The 13,374-nt window shown below is 48.1% G+C and overlaps 1 protein-coding gene across 1 annotated transcript in view; it reads left to right on the top strand.

Annotated features, from left to right (window-relative positions):
• Nucleotides 1-4,461: 4,461 nt before the first annotated feature.
• LOC143821874 (uncharacterized) overlaps nt 4,462-13,374 on the top strand; it is a 62,145-nt gene continuing 53,232 nt past the window's right edge. Inside the window, exon 1 of the mRNA XM_077306349.1 lies at nt 4,462-4,772. Coding sequence (XP_077162464.1) covers nt 4,721-4,772 — 52 coding nt within the window. The 5' untranslated portion in view covers nt 4,462-4,720. The remainder of the gene's footprint in view (nt 4,773-13,374) is intronic.

Raw genomic sequence — 13,374 nt, 5'->3', positions numbered from 1 at the left:
ATCCCTCCCAAATTTCCCTTCCACTCCTTTGGACAGTCACACGGCAGAGAAGAAGGGGGGAAACCAGGAAGCACCCATCGCTGCCGGTACGCCCAAAATGATTTGTTGGAGGAAAGCCGCGAGAGCCGAGATGGGGAGCCGGAGAAGGGAGGGGGAGGCTGGAATAGATTCAAGAATGACTGATGAGCTTGGCTGGAAATTTCGCTGGCCTGGTGGAGGACGGAGGGACGGACGAAGGGAGGGGGGGCTGCCTTTGGTGTCACTGTATGCTTTAAAAAAAAAATCCCCTGCCCCTGAATGCAAAAAAAAAAAAAAATTCGATCTATAGATAGATAACGTGATAAAACGAATGGGCTGTGTCTTTTTGTCTTGCTCGGCCTCTCTTTCCAGACAAAGGGATCTGAGGATTATTTGGGAAACAATGCACACACACACACACACATACACACACACACACACATGCACGTATGACGAAAGTGTCTCCCCCCCCCCACATTTTATCAGAATGCTTATTTTTTAAAAAAAACAGTCTAGGTCAGGGGTAGCCGAACTGCGGCCCTCCAGATGTCCATGGACTACAATTCCCAGGAGCCCCTGCCAGCATTCGCTGGCAGGGGCTCCTGGGAATTGTAGTCCATGGACATCTGGAGGGCCACAGTTTGACTACCCCTGGTCTAGGCAATAAATGCGGATGTTGACCTTGGGCAGAGTGAGCTGCTTTTGCTAAAGTTAACTGGGATTCAAGTTCAGTCGCACAGACCCTGGGGGCCGCGTGGGATGGGGATGGCCCTCATCCTTCTCTGAGAACAATATCCCGCTTAATCCTGCCCCGGTTGGTGTCGTCCCTTCATCTCTCTCTTCACCTTCCTCCTTTCCTTCCTCCCCCCCCCCCCCGGGCTCCCTTGCATACTTTAGCCCTTCCTTTCATCTCTGGCGTGACCTGAAATGACCTTTTGCCTGGCTTTCGACGTGACTCAACTGATAATAGTGAAGACTTGGGGGCCCCAGTGGTGGGAAGTCTAAGCAATCGGGGAGGGGGGGGGATGCACGGAGGGAGCTGAGACGGATCTTGTGCCTGCCGGTCTGTTTCGAAGCCGGCTGCAAGGTAGCGGTGAATGACACCTTCATCTGCTGACCCTGAAAGGAATCTGGGACCCCTCTGCCTGTTGGGGAACAGGAAAAAGAAACATTATTTCCCCCTCCCCACAATCTGGAACAAAGGAAAATACTTCTGAACCGCCTGATTCTTCAGGAGCTTTGCAGTGGTGTCCTTGGCTGATTTAAAAAAAAAAAACGGATGCAATTTAAATTTATATATCATCCAACTACCTTTTTTGAGACAGATTTCTTTTTTGGGGGGGGGGATGGAATTGCATTACAAGTTAGTGGGAATTAAAGAGGATCTCGCCTTCTTCCCCCCCCCCCTCCCAATAGCCCTAAGGGCCTTGATTCACAGCCCCATCCCTGTTAAATGATTGATAACTCTGGCCAAGGAAACGCCTGGAAGTTTTGAGGCAGTGCCTCTGGGCTGTGGGAGGAATTATTCCACATTGAGCCTGTGGTATAAGCTGGGATGGCCTAACTGTGACTCTGCAGATGTTCGCGGACTACAATTCCCATGGGGCTTTGCCCCTAGTTATAGAACAGGGGTAGTCAAACTGCGGCCCTCCAGATGTCCATGGACTACAATTCCCAGGAGCCCCCTGCCAGCGTTTGCTGGCAGGGGGCTCCTGGGAATTGTAGTCCATGGACATCTGGAGGGCCGCAGTTTGACTACCCCTGTTATAGAATAAAAGGGTTAAAACATAAGTACACGTAAAGCTGCTAAAAAGCTAACAATAAATATCCTGCTCTGAGCCACTGAGGTCGATTCCCCACAGGAGAGAGGATGCACGAGGGGATCCCGAACCGGTTAGGAACCCCTTCTTTAGAGGGGGCACGGGCTTGTTGACAGCTTCTGCCTTTTGGAAATCCACTCTAATATAAATATATACAGATCTGCCTAAGTGGCACCCTCTGTGCCACCCTTAGCTGGCTGCCTTTCCTGCCTTTGTAATGTGCATATCTTGGACACTTTTCATCTCTGAATAACAGCGCGTTAATGCGCAGGGAGCATTTCACCCCTGGAAAAAGGTTCAAGCTCTACTCTTATTAATTTCCTGGGTTTTCAGATCTCCCTTCTGGAGGACACTTGCTAAACTGACTCAAGTGGATTAAAATTGCCGCAGTGGGTGAAGGACAAGACAGACCAGGGTTTATTGCCTGAAAGGCTGAAGAGATGGTTCTGTTCCCAAGCTTGTTAAATTGTTCGTTGTCTCTGTGCCCACATCAATAGGGCAGCGAAAAGCCAGCCAGCTTCTTGAAGCCGAGGGCAATATCCCCAGGATCTGCAGTGCCAAAGGCGGCTCACCTGCCAGGTGTTGTGGCTCACCAGTTGCTTGGCCACCTATTGTTATAGCCCTGCACAGGCAATGACACCTGGACATGTTTCCCGATGGGACGTAAGATGCAGCTGCTGTTATGCTTGGCCCGATGGGCAGGATGGGTAGAGCCCGCTGGCTGTAGAGTTGGGCATGGTAGCGCTGCTCAGGATGGCCCTGCTAGTTGCTTAAAAAGCACATCCCAATTCAATCCAGATGTTTGGCAAGCTTGAGAAGTATAGTCTGACCTGTTCTTTCCAGATGCCCGAATGATCACTTAGCGGTGAGATCTTTAACCTTAAAAAATAAAAAAAGGTTTCAGTTTGTTCCAGTTTCAGGCAGTGGATTTGTTGATAAGCTTTGGCCAATATGTGGTTACAACCATAAGCTGTAGGGTTACCTGTTCCCCAGTGAGGTAGGGGGATCCCCACCCGACGCCAATTTCATTGGAAGAAAGTTTTAAAAAATGGCTTTAGGTGTGGCAGCACTTCCTATGAAGCCTTGGATGTGACATCATGCCTCTCTAGGAATCTCCAGAAACGGTATGGTAAAAGCAGAATTTCTGGTGATTTCTAGAGAGGACTTATATCGCTTCTGGGACAACAAATAGCCCCCCCAGGCTCCTGCTGATTGCCAGGCTGCTTGGTGTAGTGGTTAAGAGCAGCAGCTTCTAATCAGGCGAGCTGGGTTTGATTCCCTGGCCCTTCACATGCAGCCGGTTGGGTTACCTTGGGCTCATCACAGTCCTGATACTGCTGTTCTCATGGAGCAGTACTGTCAGGGCTCTCTCATCCCCACCTACCCCACAGGGTGTTTGTTGCAGGGAGAGGAAGGGAAGGCGGTTGCTTTGAAGCTGCTTTGGGTAGTGAAAAGGGAGGTATAAAAACCCAACTCTTCTTCTTTTGTTCTTCTAGTACAGAGCAATATTTTGCCCTGGAGCATCTGAAGATATGGCTTCTTTGTTGCTCCCAGGAAGAAGTTTAGGGGCCATTGCTTTCAAATACGATTGGTTGGCCTCTGCTGCATAATTTGGGCTATCTTCCACATACAGATCTATAACCAACAAAGTTTATGGTGTACATTGCTAGGATTAATTCCCCGTTAAAGAATGAGATGATGATAATGAGTTTGTAGCAGTGATGGAACGTTGGTCGTTTGTAGAAACGCTGACCAAATGTAAGTTTGGAGCAAGAAGGCTTGCTCGGGCTTGGGCTTCATGGACCTATCTTGGTGTCGTGATTAAGAACGGCGGTCTCTAATCTGGAGTGCCGGGCTTGATTCCCCGCTCCTCCACATGCAGCCAGTTAGAGTTCTCTTAGAGCTGTTCTCACAGAGCAGTTCTGTCAAAGCTCCCTCAACTCCACCTCCCTCACTGGGTATCTATTGTGGGGAGACAACTGTAAGTCACTTTGAGACTCCTTCAGGTAGTGAAAAGCAGAGTAGAAAAACCGACCCTTCTTTTAATATGAGTGGAAAGATTACGTTGAACTTGCATAAGTGATCTCCCCCCCCTTTAAAAATGACCCCAAATAAAAGGAGGATGGACACCTTCTAATCCTCCACTTTTCCGCATAATTGTATTTTTCTTGCTTTAAAGCTGAAGATCAGATTGTGCGCGAACAACCTGAATTTTTTCTTCTCATTTTGGGAGAGGAACGCACACTCTAGAGGAGAGCTCTACTCCCGGCTGTATGGCACAGAGCCCTGAATCATTCCTCGGAGCAGTTTGGCACAAAGTTATTTTCCGGTTGTGAAGCCAATTTATCAAGAGTGTGTGTGTGTGTTGGGAAGAGGGCAATGATGAGCTAATAAAACATGTGTCCCATCCCAATGTCCTTTTTGACAAACTGACTTGTGGGTCCCAGCAGGAGGTGATTGACTCGTGGGGGCCTTGTCTGGTGAGCGGTGGAGCAGATTTTCTGGACTTTGGCTACAGCTGCATTCCTGGCTCCTGGAGTAGTGGGGAGGTGTAGACTTCCCCTTAGAGTAACCACTGGGAAGGAAGCAGTGTTCATTAACTCTGCCGTATACGACCGGGTTCAGAACGGTGGCTGGCCACTGCGAGAGCCCCTCTCCTCTGCCTTTCAAGCCCCCCCCTCCCTCCCTCCCAAGGTTTCAACTCTCTCCAGAAGGGTGGATTTACTTTTGGAAAGCAGAAAGAACCTCCACAGCGGACCCTGCCTCTTGCTTTTCTGCCGTTGTCCAGAAGAAGTTTGGAAAACTATTTAGATCCAGAGATTTCCCGATGAGCTTTTTGTTTGTTTGTTTGTGTGTGTGCATGAGTGTGGTGTTCTGCTCGAATGCGACGATCAATCTCCTGCAACAGCTGCTGGCGGAACGAAGATAATGCAGGTCAGTAACTCTGGACTGGGAAAGCAAAGTTTTTGCAAGGATTTTAGGGCAGGCGTGTTAACTCCTTCCCTGTCGAAGTGGGCAGTGGAGCGAGATGCAGCAGCTCTCCTCTCAGACACCCTTGAGCATGGAAAGCTGCTTCCCATCCAGGCTATGGTGTACTAAGGGGGTGGGGGTGGGGGGTGGTTGGAATTGTGAGATTCTTTTCTCCCCTTTAAATCTCTGCAAAGGAGACAGACTTTCAGGGGCAGGGGGACTTTTCCTAGTTTGAAGAGAAGGTTTTGAGAAGGCGCCCACTGAAAGAAAAGGGATGGACACAGTGTGTTTCCAGAGGGAGAATCAATCCTCTTTCCTGAATGATTAATTAATTGCATCAACAATTTTCAAAGTTTATCTGGTCCTTCCCAGTAGGAATGTATTTGCAGGGTTCCTCAGACAAGGACGGGGAGTTGTTCCTTGGCACAAAATATTTTTTGCTGTTTACTGTTGTTCCTTTGCACAAAATATTTATTTCTTGAAACATTACAAAAGGATCTCTGGGGTTCCCCCTGCCTTTTTTGGAAGGTCCATTCTGGTGGGTTGTTTTCTACCGAGGGCATTCTCGTTGCTTCTGAAGGCTACCTTCTTAAAAAGTGTGTCCTTACATTGGAAAAAGAAATGGCTGCAGAGTTTGGACTCTTGTGAACTAGAGCCGTATGGAAGATTGAAAACCAGACAAGAGAAAAGGCAGGCCAAAGATGTGGTTTGCTCCTGTCGGAGCCTGCTTAATTCATGTCTCACTCACTAAGAGAAACTAAGGAGTGATAGGGAATTAGGCTTGACAGCTCTGGATTGGGGAATTCCAGGAGATTTGGGGGGTGGGGGTGGGGAAGGGTCTGAGTTGGCCATGGTGCCCTCCAAAGCAGGCTTTTTCTCCAGAGGCACTGATCAGTCATTTGAAACTGCACTGTAATTCTAGGAGATCTCCAGGTTCCACCTGTAGGTTGGCAACCCTATGAGAATGCTTCTTGCTGGACCGTGTTCCAAACTTCCACACAAGCTGCACGGAAATGAATGAACCTGGCCTGTCTGTGTTCATGTTTTATGGACTGATGGCATCCAGACCGACCTCCTTAACTTATTTTATGCCAATTCTGATGTTCAGCTTCACTGAAAGTGTCGCACTCCGTCCCAGTAGCTCATGGGAACCTCCATCTTCAGAGGCAGTATATCTGTGGTGTACCATATGCTCAAGAACGGCAGGGAATGGCTGAGCATTGCCAGCCTCCGGGGGGGGGGGGGTGGCTGGAGAGCTCCCAGTTATTACAACTGATCTCCAGATGACAAATAATTTCCCCTGGAGAAAACAGCTGCTTTGTAGGGTATATTTAGTGGTGTTCAACCTTGCCGAGGGCCGTGGCTCAGTGACGAGCAGAAGGTCCCAGGTTTAGTCCCAGATCCAGCCCTATACAATTCCAGCCTAAGAACCAGGTGCTTAGTGACAGGAAAGATCTCTCCCTGAGACCCAGGAGAGCAGCTGCCAGTCTGAGTGGACAATACCAACCTTGATGGACCAAGGGTTGGACTCAGAACCAGGCAGCCTCGTGTTCATGTGTGGGCCTCCTTCTCCAGACCCTGCCCCACTAAGCCCCCACCCTCAGGTTCCCCAGCAGCCGTTGGCATCCCTTGAAAGGTTGTGACACTTTTGCCCTGCCAATATGTTAGGCTGTTTGTTGACGGAAGCAGAATTTTGAACTTAGGCAGTCTTTCGGTTTATTTCTGTACTGCAGCTAGAAATGTAGCAGGTAGACTTATTTTGTGCAACGGATGACCAGCTTAACAGACTACTGGATTCTGGGTCCTTCCTCCCATGTTGATATACTCCTAGGCCTTTGATTCCTCAGAGTATGTGCCTGGTCTTATGCTTTGATAAAAGGTAAAGGTAAAGGTATCCCCTGTGCAAGCACCGGGTCATGTCTGACCCTTGGGGTGATACTTATTTTTTAAATTCGTTAAACATTTATCAAGTGACATGACCATATGGTCATGTCGTCTTGCTGCTTCCTCCTAAAATGGCCAATGATGGGCCTGGAGGGGGTGGGAAGGGGAGGAGCATGCTGGAGATCTGAGGTTCGAGCTGGGGAGGGTGGAGTTTGAGAGGGGTGGAGCTTCAGTGGGGTATGATGCTGCAAAGCAGCCATTTCCCCCCGGGGGAGCTAAGCTCTGTCGGCTGGAGATAAATAGTAATTCCAGAAGATATCTAAAGCCTACTTGGTGGTTGGCAACCCAGGACGCAGGTGGAAGGCCCAGATGATATTGTCTCCCTCGATGCCTACGGAAGACAATTTGCAAGTTCAGTGGACTCTTTTTGTGCAAGATGCCTGACTTAGCATGGTGACAGCTGAAAGTATATGGGGCTCGTGTCACCATGGGGCCATGGGCATAAAATCTACAACCACACAGCGATTCGGCTTGTGTTTCTGAACGTGAATCTGTGGAAATGTGATAAATACAGTTAGCAAAGTTATACTGGGAGGGAACGGAACTGCACCGGACAAAGCTGATCTGTGTGCTGTTCCCTTCGGGGCTCACCAGCTTCGAATGAGGGAACCTGGCATTCTCTAGGACTGTTTTTCCGAGGGGTGGCATCGTGTAGTGCAAGGGTGGCCAAACTGTAGCTCTCCAGATGTCCACGGACTACAATTACCACGAGCCCCTGCTGGCTCATGGTAAGATTACCCCATGAATAAAACTTTGTTGGTCTTCCATATGCCACCAGACTCAAACTTTGTTCAACATTGTAGGCGCTTGAACTAGGCCTAACCCTCGGAGAAACAAAATGGAGGCATACTGGTGGCCAGCTAGTCACCGAGGTTAGGGCTGTACCACTTTAGATGGGCAGCAGATTAACTGTTCCTCCGTTCCAAATTTTTCCTTGCACATAGGTAAACCAGAACGTTGTGACTAGGTTGGAACCCTGATGTTCTTGGCCTCAAAGAGTTTTCAATCGTGTGCCACCCTCCCCCATCTGAAGCGGTACAGTCCAGGGCTGGCCTTACCCTGCATGAATGCTCTTGGCCTAGACAGGGTCTGTTCCATTGTGCCAAAGGGTCTTTTGTCCGTGCTCCCATCGAGCCATCCGGTCAGCAGCATTCAGCTGTCCGAAGCTCCCATCTCCTCTATTGATTCTGCGGCTGAAAAGTTTACTGCCCTCAAAGGTGTGACCTGTACCTCTGCCTAATTTATTTCTGTCATGGTGGTTGGGCTTGGAGGGGCTGGTCACAGCGGAGGAGGGGAGGGGTGGAGAGGGCAACAAGTTCAAGATGTGGGGGATAAATCTCAGCTCTGAGTTCTGGCCAGACATTCCAGTGCTCTGCCCTCTGCATTTGTATGCGTGTGTATAGCACTTCCATAAATATTTAGCAAAAGAAGAATCGATCTTTATACCCCACATTTTCACTACCGGAAGGAGTCTCAAATGGCTTACAGATGCTTTCCCTTCCTCTCCCTGCAACAAACAGGTGGGGCTGAGAGAGTTCTGATAGAACTGTTCTGAAAGAACAGCTCTAAGAGGGCTGTGACTAACCCAAGGTCACCCAACTGGCTGCGGGTGGAGGAGGGATGGGGAATCAAAGCAAGCTGGCCAGATCAGAGGCCACCATTTTTAACCACTACCCCAAGTTGGCTCCTATACAATGAAGTCTTCCCTCAAAAGCATCCAGGGATTGAACTGGAGAAAGGGGCGGGGGGGGGAATGGTGCTTGTAGGGAAAGAATCTTGAATATTTGTGAAACCCCAAAACGTTTTGCGTCAAGCTTCTTCAGGGGATAGAACTTCAGATTCTCAGTAGAACGTTACTTTCCCTTCTGCAAGTATTAAACACAGTGTTGTTGGATTGAGGAAGGAGGGACCTAATAGTTTAATAAATTCACAATATTTTACATTCATTCATTCAATTTATAGCTTTGTGAGTCATGTTCCAGTGGGCATTTAATACCGAAAAGAGAAGGATACCTCGCTAGGAAATGCAACCGAGCTAGCCGCACAGAAGGTATCTGAATGCTGTAACATCATTTATCCCCGAAATGAAGGTTCAGGCAAATGTGATCGAGCTTTTAGTCTCAGGGATTAACCCTTGAGTTTCATTTTCTCCAGGGCAGCCACGGACACGTGGCCCGTCCAATCCTGGAAGCCACAGCAATGGACAAGTCCTTATAAAGACGGAGGCCGTTGATGAAAGATGCCCCTCAAAATGCAAATGCCGGGTCTTTTAATATTTTATAAACCTTGAAATGTTCATTTCGGCAGATTTATTTGTCTAGAATGCTGCTCTGGAAATCTCTCTTCTGCAGCTCTGAACCTTGAGCGTGGCCCGGGAGATATCCTGGGATGATATTTCTTTTATATGAGAAAATGCCCCTCATGTGCTTCACAGATGTATAAATCCCTCATGCATGTACTGTGAGGCTACATAGAAAAAGCCCGGATTTATGACTCCGGGCATGGAAAAAATTGTGTCGGCCTCAAAATAGCAACCGGGGGGCGGGGGGAGAGGTCTTTGCAGCTGGCGTGTGCTCCCTCCCTGCCCCCCCCCCCCCGTGTTAAGCTGGAAATCTGGCATGTGGAATTCAAAAGCTTCTCCGGACTGATGGCGATTGTCCAGGGTGGCCCCCTTTGCCCATGACCCTCCATTCACAGACATTACCAATCGATTGCCACATCCTTTCTCATCCCATCAGCCTCTCACGTTTATGGACGAGCTAGGCAAGGGGGAAGCCTCGCTTAACCCAGGCTTCCATACCAAAGTGGAGCCAGGCTGGATCAGACCAGTGGCCCATCCAGTCTAGCATCCTGTTCACACCAGCTGCGTCTAGGAAGCCTCCAGCTGCAACAGCCTCCTCCCCTTACCCCTCCCAGCAACTGGGGTTGCCAGTTTCCAGGTGGTGACTGTAGATCTCCCAGAATTGTGACTGGACTTCAGGTTACAGAGATCCGTTCTCCTGGAGAACTGGTGTCTTGGTTAAGAGCGGAGAACCGGGTTTGATCCCCCACGCCTCCTCTGCATGCAGCCAGCTGGGTGACCTTGGACCTAGTGACTGTTCTCTTGCAGCTGTTTTTACAGAGCAGTTCTCGTAGTGTTCTCTCCGCCCCACCTACCTCACAGGGTGTCTGTCGCAGGGAGAGGAAGGGAAAGGCTTTGGGGCTCTGTCAGGCAGTGAAAAGTGGGGTATAAAAAACCAGCACTGCTGCTGCTTCTGCGAAGGCTCAAAGTAACCTTTGTAATGCTTGCTGCATTTCTTAATTCATCAAGTAACCTTTGTAATGCTTGCTGCATTTCTTAATTCATCATCTAGGTTTCTTTTAACTACTGACTCAAAGGCTACTAATTTTCCTAGCAGGGGGGGACGCAGCAAAGTTAAATACTTCATAAATAAAGGAGCGTAGTTCAAACATTTGGTTTTGGCCAATTACACAAATATTTCCAAACAAGCTATAAAACATAACTTCTCTTCCGTGCAGTGGTAGACGGCGGCCTTTCACAGGTCAGAGGGCTGTGGGCTCGCTTCTTCTGACGGCTGTGGGGTTTCTGTTGTTCGCAGAGGAGCAATTCCCTGGTTCTTGTTGTGATTCCAAAGTGTGTGTTCGACTCCTACTTGGTATTGCACAACACTCAACCCATTAGTTCCATCTAGGGTTTTAAAGCTACTCCTGTGCAATTCTTGTTTGTTTTCCTTATGAAAACTACTTTTCTGTACATCACAGTAGTTGGTTAAAAACAAAACAAAGCAAAAAAACCCCTCCACCGGCTCTTATATCAGTGAGATGCTGAGCCAATATGCTAGCAGACTAAAATGTAACAGTAAGTTTTTAATGAAAATGTTTTTTTTTAAACACTTCAGTCACAAATATGCTGCAGAGCAAAACAATTTTAGTAAGGCGAGACCATAAAGATGTTGGGGGGCGCCTGTCGTATAATAAAATTGAGACCATTGGAGGAGTTAAATAATTTTAATATATTTTTAAAATTTGTGAAACATTAATCAGGTGATATGACCATATTGTGACCATATATGGACATATAGACCTACCCACCCCCTCCCAAAATGGCCAATCATGGAGGAGGCAGGAAGGGGAGGGGCCTTGGGTGGGTGTGTCCACAGCTCTGCTTCCCAACCATATCCTGCACAATCATGCCACTTCTGGGGTTTCCCAAAGCCTGAAGAATGTCTCAGGGGTTTCTCAATGGTAAAAAATTTTGGAAGGGCTGTGCTAAGATGTGGGGAGTCACAACAAGGAAGGCCCTGCTTCTTCATAGCTTCCAAGCAGCAGGTTCCCTCTCCATTCATTTGAAACAGTGTCAAAAAGCCTGAGATGTTTTACATCAAATCGCCGAAACACATACCGATCGCTCCAGCATGAAAAAGATAAGACGGTGTCAGCAGGGTAGAAAAATATTTAAAATGCCAGGGCCATCCCGTCTAAGAATCAATGCAGGAAACACCTGGGAAAGAAGACACATTGTTTTTTTGCCTGCTATCTGAAGATCAGCCAAAGTGTTGTGGTGACTGGAATGCTGGATTACGGCTGGGAAGATTTAGATTCCAATCCCTGCTCTCTCCTGCAGCTCACTAGACCAGGGTAGTCAGACTGCGGCCCTCCAGATGTCCATGGACTACAATTCCCATGAGCCCCTGCCAGCATTCGCTGGCAGGGGCTCATGGGAATTGCAGTCCATGGACATCTGGAGGGCCGCAGTTTGACTACCCCTGCACCAGGCAATCTCGGGCTGCAGTTGACTGCACGGGAAGGCTTGAAGAGAAGCGCAGAGGAAGGGAGAAATATAGATGTGCTTCTCCAAACAACACATGTAACTTCCGGAGTTTGCTTTGCATATGAGGGAAGCGATGCTAACTAACCTACTTTCCTTCTCCCCTGTGAGGTAGGTGAAGCTGAGAGAGCCCTGAGAGAACTGAGGCCAGCCCAAGGTCACCTAGGTAGCTGCTTGTGGAGGAGGAGTGGAGAATCCAACCTGGATCTCCAGATTAGAGGCCTCCGCTCTTGATTGTATGTATGTATGTATGTATGTATGTATGTATGTATGTATGTATGTATGTATGTATTCATTCATTCATTCATTCATTCATTCATTCATTCGTATACCGCCCTCCCCGAAGGCTCAGGGCAGTTCACATGAAACAGAACAGAAACAGTACAGATAGATTAGCAATAATGAATGAATTGAAGCAACAAGCAACATGGAACCGTAGAAAAATTTAAAGTAACTCCTACTGATAGCCCAGTGGGTTGGGCGGAACCGCAGTGGGTGTCATAGGAGGGGGCTCAGGAGAAGGGCCCTTGGGAAGCGATGGTACAGGTCGACCTCAACCAAATGCCTGGTGGAGGAGCTCCCTTTTGCAGGCCCTGCGGAAATGTTCAAGCGGTCACAACACCACGCTTGCTCTGTGCGTACCTCTGGACACCAGTTGCTGAAGGAAGCAACAAGCGATGACTTTTGCTCCCAGAAGCGTTAGAACGAATGATGCTAGACTAGATGGGTCTTTGGTCTGAGCTTTTTATGCATACTTACGCATTCATGTGCCCTAATTCGACTGGTCGACAGTGAATTTATCCTGCTTTCAGCCCTCTCTCCAACCTGTCTTTCAGCCATTTTTAGCCCACCTCTACGGATGGCGGAAGGGCTGCTGATCACTTAAAACCTGATTTGCGTCTTTCCATTTTTGAAAGCTCTCAAAGCTCTCATCTAGAGGGACGCTGCTGAAGCATTTGAAGCCTTTTTTTAAATACATAATTTGCCCCACAGCTGAAAAAAAGTGTACATACCCAGCACGCACTAAGTAGATTTATTCACGGGAAATACATTCAAGTTATCCAGACAGACAAGGCAGGCATCTTTAATTCATCCCTTCTCAAATGCTCCTGAGAAATGAAGGTGCCGAATCTTTAAAATGGAGCATATTGCACCAAGTTGTGACCTTTTTTTAAAATCCATTTTGGTCTTTTTGCGTGCGTGTGTGTGTGTGTGTGCGTGTGTGCATGTATTACAGTGAGTCTGAAGCACTTGAGGGAATTCTGTTAAAAACCCAACACAATAATTTAAAAGGATGGAGGGTCTCCCTCACAAGGGAAGATTAAAAGCGCTACAAATCTGGGGTTTGATTAAATGACAACTTATGTTAAGTCAGCTAAAGATTTGCCCAAGTAAAGAATTTAATATTTGCATCCGCAACCTAAATCCAAAGGGTTGAAAGAGGCACTGTCCTAAAGGACTAACTTGTTTCTTTTCTCATCCGAAAACTACAACTGCGCGTTCTGTCCCCAAAACAGGAAAACCCTTCAGGTTGGTACCAGGACTCAGAGCCTGCCCGTGTCTAGGGATAAGCCTATACCTCCGGCCTCCACCCCTATCAATCTTGTGTCTTTGCTTTGCCCCAATTAATGATTATTAATTAAAACTGCTGGCTCCTGTTGTAAAACAGAGACCTTCCAGAATGTATATTGAGCCGGGCCTGAGATTTCACCCCCCCCTCCCACACACACACACACACACACACACACACACACACACACACACACACACACACTGGCCTTCCTATGTGAGAAG

The sequence above is a fragment of the Paroedura picta genome, chromosome 12 (genome assembly GCF_049243985.1).
Source record: "Paroedura picta isolate Pp20150507F chromosome 12, Ppicta_v3.0, whole genome shotgun sequence".
Lineage (NCBI taxonomy): Eukaryota > Metazoa > Chordata > Lepidosauria > Squamata > Gekkonidae > Paroedura > Paroedura picta.
The sequence above is the reverse complement of the archived record's forward strand: the minus strand, read 5'-3'. Positions and strand labels throughout refer to the sequence as shown.